General features: G+C 38.3%; 1 protein-coding gene across 1 annotated transcript; it reads left to right on the top strand.

Moving 5' to 3' along the window:
* The first annotated feature begins 1,524 nt into the window (after positions 1–1,524).
* On the top strand, positions 1,525–10,804 carry LOC133979397 (zinc-binding protein A33-like). The gene is made up of 3 exons (XM_062417910.1): positions 1,525–1,685; positions 1,872–1,962; positions 9,551–10,804. Exons 1-3 carry the CDS (start codon positions 1,525–1,527, stop codon positions 10,802–10,804), a joined length of 1,506 nt encoding a protein of 501 aa, XP_062273894.1.
* The last annotated feature ends 2,835 nt before the right edge of the window (positions 10,805–13,639 follow it).

Here is a 13,639-nt window from a genome sequence, read left to right as displayed (position 1 = left end):
CATGGAAAATGAGAGAAAAGGTCAAATTGAAGAATACTGTTAGCATAAATGAATGGGAGTCATGGAAAAATTAGCATCACAGCTATCAATCAGTCAAATCTTCTTTATATAGCACCTTTCAATTAAATGCAATTCAGAGTGCTTTACAGCTTGATTGAACCTCTTTAAAACTTATGAAGATAGAGGGTTTTGTCTCTATTATAAAATCAATTCTGAAGCAAACAGGTAGCCAGTGCAGAGAATTTAAAATCGGTGTAATGTGTGCATTGTCAGCACACGTGTTCTGAATTAACTGTAACTTTGGGAGACCAGAAAGCAGAGCATTACAGGCATGAGAGAGGAACAGTTGACATCTGCCTTGGTGACATTTCTAATGAGAGGTTCAAAACTTAGACTTTGCGATAGTTTTTCGCGGGTTGACGGTGCCTGCAGTTTCTCATTGAGTTTCTCTCTCTGGGCTTCAATACCAAGGACTAAAATTTCATTTTTGTCTTTTCTGAGCTGTTAAATATTCTCAGCCATTCATAATTTAATATCTAAGATACAGTTAAAAAGGCCTTTTATTGGTTTATGAAGCTCTTAATGGTCTTAGTCCTTCCTGTTTGTCAGATTTGTTTTTATCGTATGAACCCTCTAGAACTCTCAGGTCTTCTGGTAGCGGCCTTTTAATTATTCCCAAAGTCTAGACCATAACCCACGAAGAGACACCTTTTTATTACTATGGTCCTCGTCTCTGGAGCAGCCTTCCTGCAGACCTGAGAGCACCAGAGATTGTAGATATTTTTAAAAGTAAACTTAAGACCTATACCTTTTTAATTTGGCTTTCAATTGAATTTTATTTATTCATTAATCTGCCTTTTATTACCTATTTTAGCCCGTTTTACTACTTAGACTATTCTGTGTATTCTATTTTATTGTTTTCTTTTTCATAACCCATCTTTTTATGTCTGTTTTACTTCATTACTTTTACCCTTTTACTCCTAACATTTCCAGTTTTACCCACTTTATTCTATAGTGACTTTATTTTATTCTTTCCTTTTATATAATTTTAATTAATCATTTATTACCTTTTTAATTGTCTTACATTTTTATCTTAACTGATGTTTCTTCATCGCATGTTTCTTCATTGCAGATTCTTGAGAGTTATGAAATGATTGTGAAAATGTGGTTTATCCTTGATAGATAAAGTGTATATAAAATTGTATTGATCAATCTCATTGCACCTGGTCAAAGGTGATTACTGATGTGTATAAATAGAAAATAAAAAGAGTAATGTGTCTGAAAACAAAATTATTCCAACTTTATGGGCTACCGTGTATGAAAAGTGCTATACAAATAAAGTTTGATTGATTGATTGAGCTGCCCATTAGACAGAGACAGTTCCCTCAATGGTTTTCTCCTCTTACTGGTTCAGGTATCTTCGCAGCCCCAGTCAGAGGAGTCTGCTACTTCAGATTCACCCTATGGGACAACCATACTTCAGCTTGGATGGGTGCTAATCTCTATCATAATGGCAAAAGAATTATGTGGAGCTCAGACTACAATGTTAGCGTCACTGTCACTGTGTCACTGGGAGTTCACATGGACGATGACCTGACCTGGAGCATCAACACCACTGCTATCATTAAGAAGGCACAGCAGAGATTGTACTTCCTGAGAGTACTCAGGAATAACCGACTCTCACAGTAACTGCTTGTGTCCTTTTATTGTTGCTCCATTGAGAGCATTTTGACCTACTGCATGTGTGTGTGGTTCTCCAGCTGCACAGCTGCAGAGAGGATAGCGCTCCAGAGGGTCATCACCACAGCCCAGAATATTATCGGCTGCCCTCTCCCCTCCATGAAAGATCTGTACAGTTCCCGCTGTTTCAGGAAAGCTCGCCATATTCTCAGGGACTCATCTTACCCAGGACACTCGCTCTTTGAGCTGCTGCCCTCAGGCAAACGATACAGGACATTGAGAGTACACACAAATAGATTTCAAAACAGCTTTTACGCTAAAGCCATAAATGCACTAAACTGCATTAAATAATGGAAATTATTTATTTATTTTTGTTTCTGCACTTTAAAGACAGCATCTCAATTTCGTTGTGCTTTGTACAATGACAATAAAGATTTTCTATTCTATTCTATTCTATTCTCAATCAATCAATCAATCAATTGATTATTTGTATAGCGCCAAATCACAACAAAGTTGTAAACCGAACTCTTCAGGTTTTAATTTTAAAGAGACCCAACATTCCCACATGAGCAAGCACTTAGCGACAATCTCAAGAAAAAACTCCCTTTTAACAGGAAGAAACCTCAGGCAGAACCAGGCTCAAAGTGGGCGGCCATCTGCCTCGACCGGTTGGGGTAGGGGGGAGAGAGAGCAAGAATAGGAGAGAGAGAGAAGCACGTAGAAAATAAACATTGAAACTAGAAGGTCCGGGACTGGAATCTGTCATCCGGACGTCTACAGGCCCAGATTGCATGTGAGACGAGAAAGCACAGACAACTCCGGGGAAGAAGTGTAAGTTATTGAATGCATTAATAGTACATGAATGTTAATGGATATAGAGGGATGGATAGAGAGAGAGAGAGAAGAGGAGAGAGGGGCTCAGTGCATCATGGAGGTAGGAGTCCCCCGGCAGTCTAAGCCTATAGCAGCATAAACTAGGAGCTGGCTAACTATAAGCTTTATCAAAAAGGAAAGTTTTAAGCCTGCTCTTAAAAGTAGAGAGGGTGTCTGCCCTCCGGACCGAATCTGGGAGATGGTTCCACAGGAGAGTAGCCTGATAACTGAAGGCTCTGCCTCCCATTCTACTTTTAGAGATACTAGGTACCACAAGTAGGCCTGCGTTCTGGGAGCGCAGTGTTCTGGTAGGTACATAAGGTACTATAAGCTCTTTAAGGTATGATGGAGCCTGACCATTAAGAGCTTTAAAAGTAAGGAGAAGGATTTTAAATTCTATTCTTGATTTTACGGGAAGCCAATGCAGTGAAGCTAAAATAGGAGTAATGTGATCTCTCTTTCTAGTTTTTGTCAGAACACGTGCAGCTGCATTCTGGACCAGTTGGAGAGTCTTTAGAGACTTGTTAGGTTAGCCAGATAATAATGAATTACAATAATCCAGCCTCTAAGTAACAAATGCATGGATTAGTTTTTCAGCATCATTTTGAGACAGAATGTGTCTGATTTTTGAAATGTTACGCAGATGAAAATAGTCAGACCTTGAAATTTGTTTTATATGGGAATTAAAGGACAGATCCTGGTCACATATAACTCCTAGGTTCCTTACAGTAGTACCGGAGGCCAAAGTAATGCCATCCAGAGTAGTTATATCATTGGATAATGTGTTTCTGAGGTGTTTAGGGCCAAGCACAATAACTTCAGTTTTTTCTGAGTTTAACAGCAGGAAGTTACAGCTCATCCAGGCCTTTATGTCCTTAATACATGTTTGTAGTTTAGTTAACTGGTTGATTTCATTAGGCTTTATTGATAGATATAATTGAGTGTCATCTGCATAACAATGAAAATGTATTGAGTGTTTCCGAATAATGTTTCCTAAAGGAAGCATATATAAGGAGAATAGTATTGGTCCAAGCACTGAACCCTGAGGAACACCATGTCTAACTTTTGTTTGCATAGAGGATTTATCATTAACATTTACAAACTGAAATCTATCTGACAGATAGGATTTAAACCAGTTTAATGCTGTTCCTTTAATACCAATTAAATGTTCAAGTCTCTTTAACAGGATTTGATGATCAATAGTATCGAAGGCAGCACTAAGATCTAACAGGACGAGGACAGAGAGAAGTCCGTTATCTGATGAAGTTAAGAGGTCATTTGTAACTTTTACCAGTGCAGTTTCTGTACTATGATGAGCTCTAAATCCAGACTGAAAATCCTCAAATAGGCTGTTATTATTTAGAAAGTTACACAGCTGATTAGCAACTGCTTTCTCGAGGATCTTAGAGAGAAAGGGGAGGTTAGATATGGGCCTATAGTTGGCTAAAACCTCTGAATCAAGAGTAGGCTTCTTAAGAAGTGGTTTAATGACAGCTACTTTAAAGGACTGTGGTACATATCCTGTCACTAAAGACAGATTGATCATGTCTAATAATGAAGTGCTAACAGAGGGAAAGACTTCCTTAAGCAGCCTAGTTGGAATCGGGTCTAAGAGACAGGTTGATGGTTTGGAGGAAGTGATCATTGAGGTTAGTTCTATAAGGTCGACTGGAGAGAAACAGTCTAGATAAATATCAGGTTCAACAGCAGTTTCTAAGTTTCCTATGTTAGAGGATGAATCAGTACGTATTGAGGGCAGGAGGTGATTAATTGTGTCCCTAATAGTTGAGATTTTATCATTAAAGAAACTCATGAAGTCATCACTACTGATAGTTAAAGGAATACATGGATCAGTAGTGTTATGACTCTTTGTCAGTTTAGCCAAAGTACTGAAAAGAAACCTTGGACTATTTTTATTCTCCTCTATTAGTGATGAATAGTAGGCAGCTCTGGTGTTACGGAGGGCCTTCTTATATGTTTTAAGACTGTCTTGCCAGGTTAGGTGAGATTCTTCTGATTTAGTGAAACGCCATATTCTTTCTAGTTTTCGTAAAATTTGTTTTAATTGTTGAGTTTGGGAATTGTACCAAGGAGCTGTTTTCTGTTGTTTAATTACCTTCTTTTTTAAAGGAGCGATGGAGTACAGAGTTGTTCTCAGTAAGTCTGCAGCGCTATCAACAATACAGTCAATCTGGGGGGAACTAAAATCAGAATAAGTCATCTCTGTTGTATTGATACATGGCATTGAGCTCAACATTGATGGAATTATTTCTTTAAATTTAGTGACAGCACCATCAGACAGACATCTAGTAAGAACATGTCTGTCCAATGGTGTATAGCCCAGTAATAGAAATTCAAATGTTATTAAGTAATGGTCTGATAAAGAAGGATTATGAGGGAAAACTATTAAATGTTCAACTTCAATACCATACTGTATGTCAGAACAAGGTCGAGGGTGTGGTTATAACAGTGAGTGGGTTCATTCACGTTTTGAGAAAAGCCAATTGAACCTAATAATGCAATAAATGCAGTGTTAAAGCTATCATTCTCAACATCCACATGGATGTTAAAGTCACCTACTATAATTATTTTATCAGTACTGAGGACTAAATTTGATAAAATCTCTGAGAAGTCAGTTAAAAATTGGGCGTACGGGCCAGGAGGACGGTATATTACAACAAATAAAACTGGCTGTAAAGTTTCCAGGCTGGGTGAGAAAGGCTGAGAACAAGACTTTCAAATGATTTATAATTAAGTTTAGGTCTAGGGTTGATTGTTAAGTCTGAGTTAAAAATGGCTGCAACTCCACCTCCTTGGCCAGTGTCTCGAGGAATGTGAGTATTAATATGACTGGGAGGAGTAGATTCATTTAGACTGACATATTCATCCTGGCGCAGCCAAGTTTCAGTAAGACAGAATAAGTCAATATGATGATCTGATATTATATCATTGATTAAAACACCTTTAGAGGAGAGAGATCTAGTGTTTAAGAGTCCACATATAACTCTCTTATTTTGATGATCCATTACTGAAGTTAAAAAAATCAGCATTCAAACGTGTTGTATTCATCATATTCTATAAAATACTGATTGTGAATGTTAAAACAAACATTTATTAATGACTGATGGAAAATGTATTAATCTGAATTGGTGTAGAGACTATGAGTCTCTTTGAGTCTGGGAAACAAACACATACATACTTAGGAAAATTAAAGACTGACAGGACTCTTGTCATCTCTTTACACTACAAACTTTCACTACCAATGATTTTGAATGAACATCATTCTAACTTGTTGTTTGCTTTGGTGTTATCTTTGCATTCCTTATCAAAGACACCTGTTAAATTCTCATGCAGCAGTTCAGTGACCTGTTTTACGTGTATATAAAGACGGGAACTGAAGGAGTGGTGTCAGACTGCATCTTGCTGTCTAAAGAGGTGATATTTACCTGGTACCTGGTACTTTTTTAGTACCTGCTCTGGTGAGGTTCCAAGCGAGCCAAGCCGGTACTAAAATGTGACGTCGACACACTGCTGGCCGCTGATTGGTCAGAAGAGTTGTGTGAGTCATGAGCCGTGAGATGGAAAAGCGCCATAAGTAAAGTTACCTACTGACCGCTGTCATAATGTTTCTATGCTATCAAGTGATTTATTAATTTTAATAACTTTTAATGTTTACTGCCATTTTAACATTCATGTAAAATTTTTCCAATAATATTCATTCAATAATACAATGTTTTAAAATTACACAATGTTTCAAACCAGCCTTCCACACATGAATTACTACCACAGCTAAACCAACAATGCAATTAATTAGTTTTATCCTTCATTATTTCACTGAATTTATGACCAAAGTTATGCAGTTCAAATGCACTTAAACAACCAACACTGTCATATCACCATAACCCGTTTCTACTTAAACAAGTATCACATTAATAAATACCCTCGCAATCAACAGTTTCAGAAATAGCCATAAAAAACAGTCAATAAGACGCACCTTTCATACAATTTTTTTTCATTTAAAAGTGGGGTGCATCTTATACCCCATTGAAAATCATAGAGAGGTTGGATCCACCTTAACCAGCATTAATTTATTTTGGTCATGACACTCCCCTCTCCTCATCAGTCACCAACCATGGTGTAAGATTTGACCGTCAACTCACCTTTGAAGCCCATATCAACAACCTTTGCAAGATCTCCTTTCACCCATCACAGAAATATTGCCAAACTCTGTCACACACTCACCTCATCTGATGCTGAAAAGCTGGTCCACGCCTTTGTCTCCTCCAGACTGGATTATTGCAATACACTTCTCATTGGGATCCCTAACAGGAGTCTTCAGAGACTATAACATGTTCAGAACAGTGCTACAAGGATCCTGATTTTCAATTAACTTCATTGGCTCCCCGTCTCCGCCAGGATTGAATACAAGGTCTCCCTCCTTAAAATAGAATAGAAAATAGATAAGATGCCTTTATAGTCATTGCATGTTAACATACGACGAAATTTGCTGTCTCTCTTAAAAGAAGGATTCATTCACACGCACACACGAAAAGAAACTGTGGGTAACATTGGTATATAGCTATAAAAATATAATATTAAATAATCAAAAGCACTTTTGCAGTTATTGCACATTAGTGTATTATGATTGCACATGAAATAGTATACTCGCTATTAAATAGTGGTAAAATGACTCCAGTGCATCTATGGCAATGCCCCCACCGCCCACCCCTCTACCTGAGAGAACTACTCACCCCACTAACTTTAACACGAACCCTCCGCTCCACAAACTCCAATTGCTTCCTCCCCCTCTCTGGACTAAGCTCAGCACCATGGGTGATCAGGCCTTCTGTTCTGCTGCTCTTCGTCTATGTAATACTCTTCCTGACCAGCAAAGGGTACCACAGATTACTGAGAGTTTTAAAAAAGGACTTAAAACATTTTCTTTTTAGCAGAACCTTTGGCTTTTAATTAACCTTGCTAGTTGCTGCCTTTATGTTCTTATTTTATGATGTTTTATGTTTTAATGTGTCTTTTATATTGATGCTTCGACCTTGTAGCACTTTGAGATTTGGAAAAAGCACACAAAAGCTAGAGAAACACGTGAGAGAACGGAGCAATAATCTGAAGAATCAGTGAACTAGAGGATTAATATTATCATGCAGATGAAACTCAAACTGACAAAAAGAGCTCACTGACCTCAAGAGACTAGAGGAGGACAGACACTGTAGTTTATATGAAGGACTGCACCATTAAACACTTTCAATTATGACTCAGCTTTGATCATCCATATAGAATAATGATCTGTTAGTGGTGTTGCTACATTTTATTTAATTAAGAGTGTGCTCTGTTGCTGCAAAGAGTTAAGATGCTAATATAAGGTGAATACTCAATTTAGTCATAACCATGCAGCCCTGATCAATAATTATAAAGGAAGCTTGTTCTTATTCTACAGTGATAAACTTTTGTTGTCTCTGACTGGATTGTCTGTTAGATTTGACACTAAAGTCAATTTATTGTGCAGCTACAATAGAAGCATCAACCTGCCATCCATCTGTGTCCTGTTTGTGCTTTACTTTGTGTGACTGCGCCCCCTGCTGGAGCTCCTTCATTCTTTGAACTGCCTCTAATCTGTCATCTAGACTCGAGTGCTGTTCCTCAAAGTGGCATGCAGGCTGAGTGAAGAGCCGCTCACTCTCTGTGCTGATGGTCAACAAGTGTTCTTTTGTTGTCTCCTGTGTTGTCTGTTGTTTGTAATTTTAAGGGAGAATTATACATTATTATTGTGCACTACTTCAATATGAAATTATTAATCCATCAATCTAAACTGTTCTAGTTTATGTATAATAACAGTGAACAGTCCAATTAATCTTAAATTAAGCACCACATAGTTTATGCAGGATACATAAGTCATCAGCTGACAGTCGCTGACAGAATCAGCATTTCTTATCAGTCATTCACCAATCACACACCCATTCTCACAACTAGGTGGTTTGCTGGCAAAGCTTACCTGCACCAGCCCAGACTCCACCTTCCTGGTTCAGAGTCTCAACATGACTCAAAGGTTTATCTAGAATTAATGTTTTACCTTAGGATCACTCTGTATAGGATATAATAAATAGTTTGATCTATGACGAGTGTTCCTGACTGAATGATGATTATGGGAGAGTATAGGTCTTTTAAGTTTAAGTCACTGAGATGCAAGCACACGAAAACACCAACAAGTTCACTTTCAGTTACACATACATGTATTATGAATGTTACAGCTACAACTACTCAACACTACCATTACAACATATGACAAACAAGACACGAGGGAAAGGGAGACCGGTACTCAAGGCTATGGTTAGTGCATGACTGGAATGAATGATGCAGAGTTATATTGTTTAGCTGATATGAGAAACCTGATAAACAGATGAGATGACTGTTACCTGGGAAGCAGTGGGTCAAATCAATAATGAAACACCTTAAGTCTTTGAATTCCTGTGTTTGAGAGTCAAAACATACAGTAGGCTTTTGATGGAATAATGCTTTAACATCTGTAATACAGAAAAAGCAACACCTGGTGGAGACACAATCAAATAGCAGTGTAATTTGATCCATTCCTTCACCCATAAAACAGGTGAATGAAACTGAAAGCGGATTTAAATTACTGAACATATCACAGACGCCATTACATTACAGAGTGAAATATGCGCTGAAGAACAAACGTTTGGAGGGTTAAACAGAGAAAGTTGAAGGGACTCTAACTTGGTGAGTCTGCAACTGAAAGAAAATTTGGATATAATATCAAATGGCTGAGAAAGCTGCTCTTGTTGAATGTTACCTGAATTGCCATGTGTGTTCAGAGACTTTCAGAGATCCTGTTTCTCTGACCTGTAACCACAGCTTCTGTTCAAGCTGTCTACAAAAAATCTGGGAACAAGCTATAAACACAAACTGTCCCATTTGTAAAAAGAAATCCTCAAAGAATCATCCACCTGTGAACCTCACACTGAAGGAACTAGCTGACTCCTTTGCTGGGAGACAGAAAGCTGGATCATCTAAGACAGAAAAAGAAGGAAAGAAAGAGGAGGTGGTGTGTAGCAAACATCAAGAAGAGCCTACATTTTTCTGTAAAGATGAACAGAGAGCTGTGTGTCCTGTCTGTGAGGTTTCTCTCCACCAAGGTCACGAAGTGGTTCCTGTAGAACAAGCAGTCAGTGACCTGAAGGACCAGCTGAAATCTGACTTAAAGTCTCTACAGGACAAGAGGGACAAATATGAAGAAGTGGAGAAAACATACAATGAAATGATTGAACACTCCAAGAAGCAGCTGTTGTCCACAGAGAAGCAGATCACAGCAGATTTCAACAAGCTCCACCAGTTCCTGAAAGAGGAAGAGGAGTCCAGACTGGCAGCTCTGAGGGAGGAAGAGGAGCAGAAGGGGAAGACTATGAGCAGAGAGATGAAGAGGATTCAGGAGCAGATCTCCTCTCTATCAGACAGTATCTCTGGTGTTGAAGCAGACCTGCAGAAACACAACGTGTCATTCCTCAGCAGTTATAAACCCACTCAGACCAGAGCCAGAGCCCAGTGCTCACTGTCAGATCCACAGCTGGTCTCAGGAGCGCTGATAGATGTGGCCAAACACCTGGGTAACCTGTCCTTCAGAGTCTGGGAGAAGATGAAGGAGAAGGTCCACTTCAGTCCTGTTATTTTGGACCCAAACACTGCACATCCTGGTCTCTATCTGTCGGATGATCTGATCAGTGTGAGAAAAGGATACACAAATCAGCAGCTCCCTGATAATCCAGAGAGACATACTAAGTATCCCACTGTTCTGGGCTCTGAGGGCTTCAGCTCAGGGAAACACAGCTGGGAGGTAGAGGTGGGAGACAATCCTGGCTGGTATGTGGGTTTGGTTAAAGAGTCAGCAGACAGGAAGGGAGAGTGTCCTGCCTCACCGGATTCTGGAATATGGTGTTTGCTGCATCGCAGTGGAAAATACACTAATGGTTCTGGTAAGACTGTCACAGTGAAGAAGAGTCTCCAGAGGATCAGACTCCAGCTGGACTATGACCAGGGGGAGGTGTCCTTCTATGACCCTGAAGACAAGACTCTGATCTACACTCTCAGAGACACTTTCTCTGAGAAACTATTCCCTTACTTTAACCTTGTGTCAGCTGGTGATTCTCAAACCACTGATATCAAAATCTGTCAAGCTGAGATTTCTCTGCGATGTTCAGAAAGGTTTGTGAGATGTGATTTATGAAGATTTGAAGGGATACATAATCTACAGATTTATTTAAACAATATCTGTTATTCTTAAATGTTTTAATTTTCCAAGTTTTAAAGTAATTCAGTTAAGTAAAAAAGATGGGTCATAATAATACATTCAGACATTTTTACAATTTAAAAAAAATAGTAAAACATGTTTTACTCTGCATAATAGACCAAAGAGGCAATGTTAAGGGAATGATTCACCTGTTATTCATTCACCATGTGTATCATGAATCACAGATAACTTCAGATTAGCAAATCTTTTCCATGTATGCATTCAGTTTTATCCATGAGAACAAACTGAACCTTCTTCCTGATTTGAGATACTTTAACTCAAGAAACATTTAGCAGAAATTAATGTTGACATTTATTTGTTTCTCAAGGCTCAGTCAAAATTACAGCAGCCCAAAATGCAAGAAAATCAGATCCATCAGATATTAATTTAAACACCATGTTAATTACTTCTTGGGCTGCACACAATACAAATATTTTAACGAGCTGATATGTTTCCTCTATTGACTAAATATCCACCAATAAAATAAAAGAAGATCAATCTTCATTCCTAATGATATGCATTAAATAAAACTGACTGCAAGACACTCACATTGAACTGTAGATTTTAAAATGTGTTATCATCTTTACAAATTTGGAGCTGCTGTTTGTTCCTGTGTGTTTATGTTGAAATCTTTGCTTCACATGTCAGATGTAAAACACATCAGCACATGTGAGTTTGTGCTTGATGAACACCAGGATTTACACTGGTTAACTGTCTTTGATTTAAGTTTCATTCAAAAAGTTGTATGTTTTCTATGTGGTGAACACATTTTCTGATCAAATCAAAAGTTAAATGGTTTTCTGGGTTACTTCTGTCAATAAAAAATAGAAATCAAAGCTGTGCTGCAGTTTTATGTGTCTGAAAACACAGAAAGACATTCACGTTTCTATTTAAATCATCATTTTATTGATAACACCTTAACACATTTTCTTGAAGTTAGAGAAACACGTGTAGCACGTAAGAGAACAGAGCAATAATCTGAAGAATCAGAGAACTAGAGGATTAATATTATTATACAGAAGAAACCCAAACTGACAAAAAGAGACAAAGGGAAACTAGAAAGAGCCAACTGCAGAGAAATGATTGAAGAAGGTTGGAAACAGAGGGACGGGAAAAAAAGAGTGAAGGACACCCTACGAAGAGAAGCCGACTCAGTGTTGTCAGTGCGACTTAAGTCAGTGGCTAGACGAAGAAGACAGCAGAGGTTCAGAGTGAACTCAGAGGCTTCAGTTTATCTCAGTAAAGCTTCATCTGACTAAACAGCTGACAGGAAGGCAGCAGAGCTCACTGACCTCAAGAGACTAGAGGAGGACAGACACTGTAGTTTATATGAAGGGCTACACCATAAATCACTTTGAATCATGACTCATCTTTGATCATTCATATAGAATAATGATCTGTTAGTGGTGTTGGTACATATCATTTAATTAAGAATGTGCTCTGTGGCTGCAAAGAATTAAGATGCTGATATAAGATGAATAACCAATTTAGCCATAATTGTGCAGCCATGATCAATAATTATAAAAGGAAACTTATTTCTTATTCTACAGTGATAAACTGCTGTTGTCTCTGACTGGATTGTCTGTTAGATTTGAGACTAAAGTCAACTTATTGTGCAACTACATTAGAAACATCAACCTACCATCCATCAGTGTCCTGTTTGTGCTTTACTTTGTGTGACTGCGCCCCCTGCTGGAGCTCCTGCACTCTTTGGACTGCCTCTAATCTCTCAGCTGGACTCGAGCGCTGTTCCTCAAAGTGACATGCAGGCTGAGTGAAGAGTCCCTCACTCTCTGTGCTGATGGTCAACAAGTGCTCTTTGTATTCTCTCAGCTATCTATAAAACGCACTGGCAACACAGAGCCCCATAGAAAAGCATGCGAAATAATCATCATCAACGTCCTCATAATCATCCTTAGTGCCACAGTCATCAATATAATCATCCTGCTCATCATAGTCATATTCATTATATCATCTTGAGACAAAAATAGTTATATGCACTTAAGAAAGCTGAGAAAATAGAAAGAGAAAGGTCGAGTATACCAGCATTCAGTAGAAAATGAGAAACCAAATAAAAAGGAAAACACCAAAAAACAAGTGTCCTGTTGACTGTCATGCAAAGGAAATGCCAGCTACGCTGCTAGTTAGTTGCAGTTGTGTAACACTGTGTACTCCTTCATTTTAAATATGTGATTCTTATTATACTGGTTTTCAAGGCTAGTAAACACACTAAGAAAAAACAGAAAAACAACACATTTGTACTGTACATGCTGCTATTTCTTCTTTTTTTGGAGGGGAGTGGGGGTCGTGTTGGTTAACATGCTCACACATGAACGCCTTCCGGTAACCTTTGACCATTTAGTATTAGAACAGGGTCAATTAAGCTGGACATCATGACTGGATGAAACATGAGTGCAATATAAAGACTCAGTGGTTCACCTTGAAAAAAAAAAAAACTTCTCATGAAGAGCTTTATCACCTTTTGGAGGGATAGTTCACACAAAATACAGTCCTGTATTATAGGATGCAGTTTTAAAGTGAAAGATGTACCACTCTGGCAAAGTGGAGCTGAATCTAAGGGGAAGAAAAAAATGGACACCATAAAACTGCAAAAATGAGGCCAAAATCAGCGTAAATCTAAAGTTACAGAAGAAAAACGGCACAAAAACTCAAAAGTAATTCACACCATGTTGGTCGTCACAGAACAAACACATGCAGGATGCAAATTGAGTGTACTATCCCTTTAAAAACACTCATGTTTTTACATGGAGC

This window comes from Scomber scombrus, chromosome 4, assembly GCF_963691925.1.
Source record: "Scomber scombrus chromosome 4, fScoSco1.1, whole genome shotgun sequence".
Lineage (NCBI taxonomy): Eukaryota > Metazoa > Chordata > Actinopteri > Scombriformes > Scombridae > Scomber > Scomber scombrus.
The sequence above is the reverse complement of the archived record's forward strand: the minus strand, read 5'-3'. Positions and strand labels throughout refer to the sequence as shown.

What these genes read in the sequence shown, in the direction of transcription:
- LOC133979397 (XM_062417910.1), top strand. Translation starts at nt 1,525, where the DNA reads ATGTGGAGCTCAGACTACAATGTTAGCGTCACTGTCACTGTGTCACTG. An exon ending in AGGAATAACCGACTCTCACA is followed by an intron (nt 1,686 to 1,871) that starts GTAACTGCTTGT and finishes CCGCTGTTTCAG; the next exon opens with GAAAGCTCGCCATATTCTCA. An exon ending in AACGATACAGGACATTGAGA is followed by an intron (nt 1,963 to 9,550) that starts GTACACACAAAT and finishes CTCACACTGAAG; the next exon opens with GAACTAGCTGACTCCTTTGC.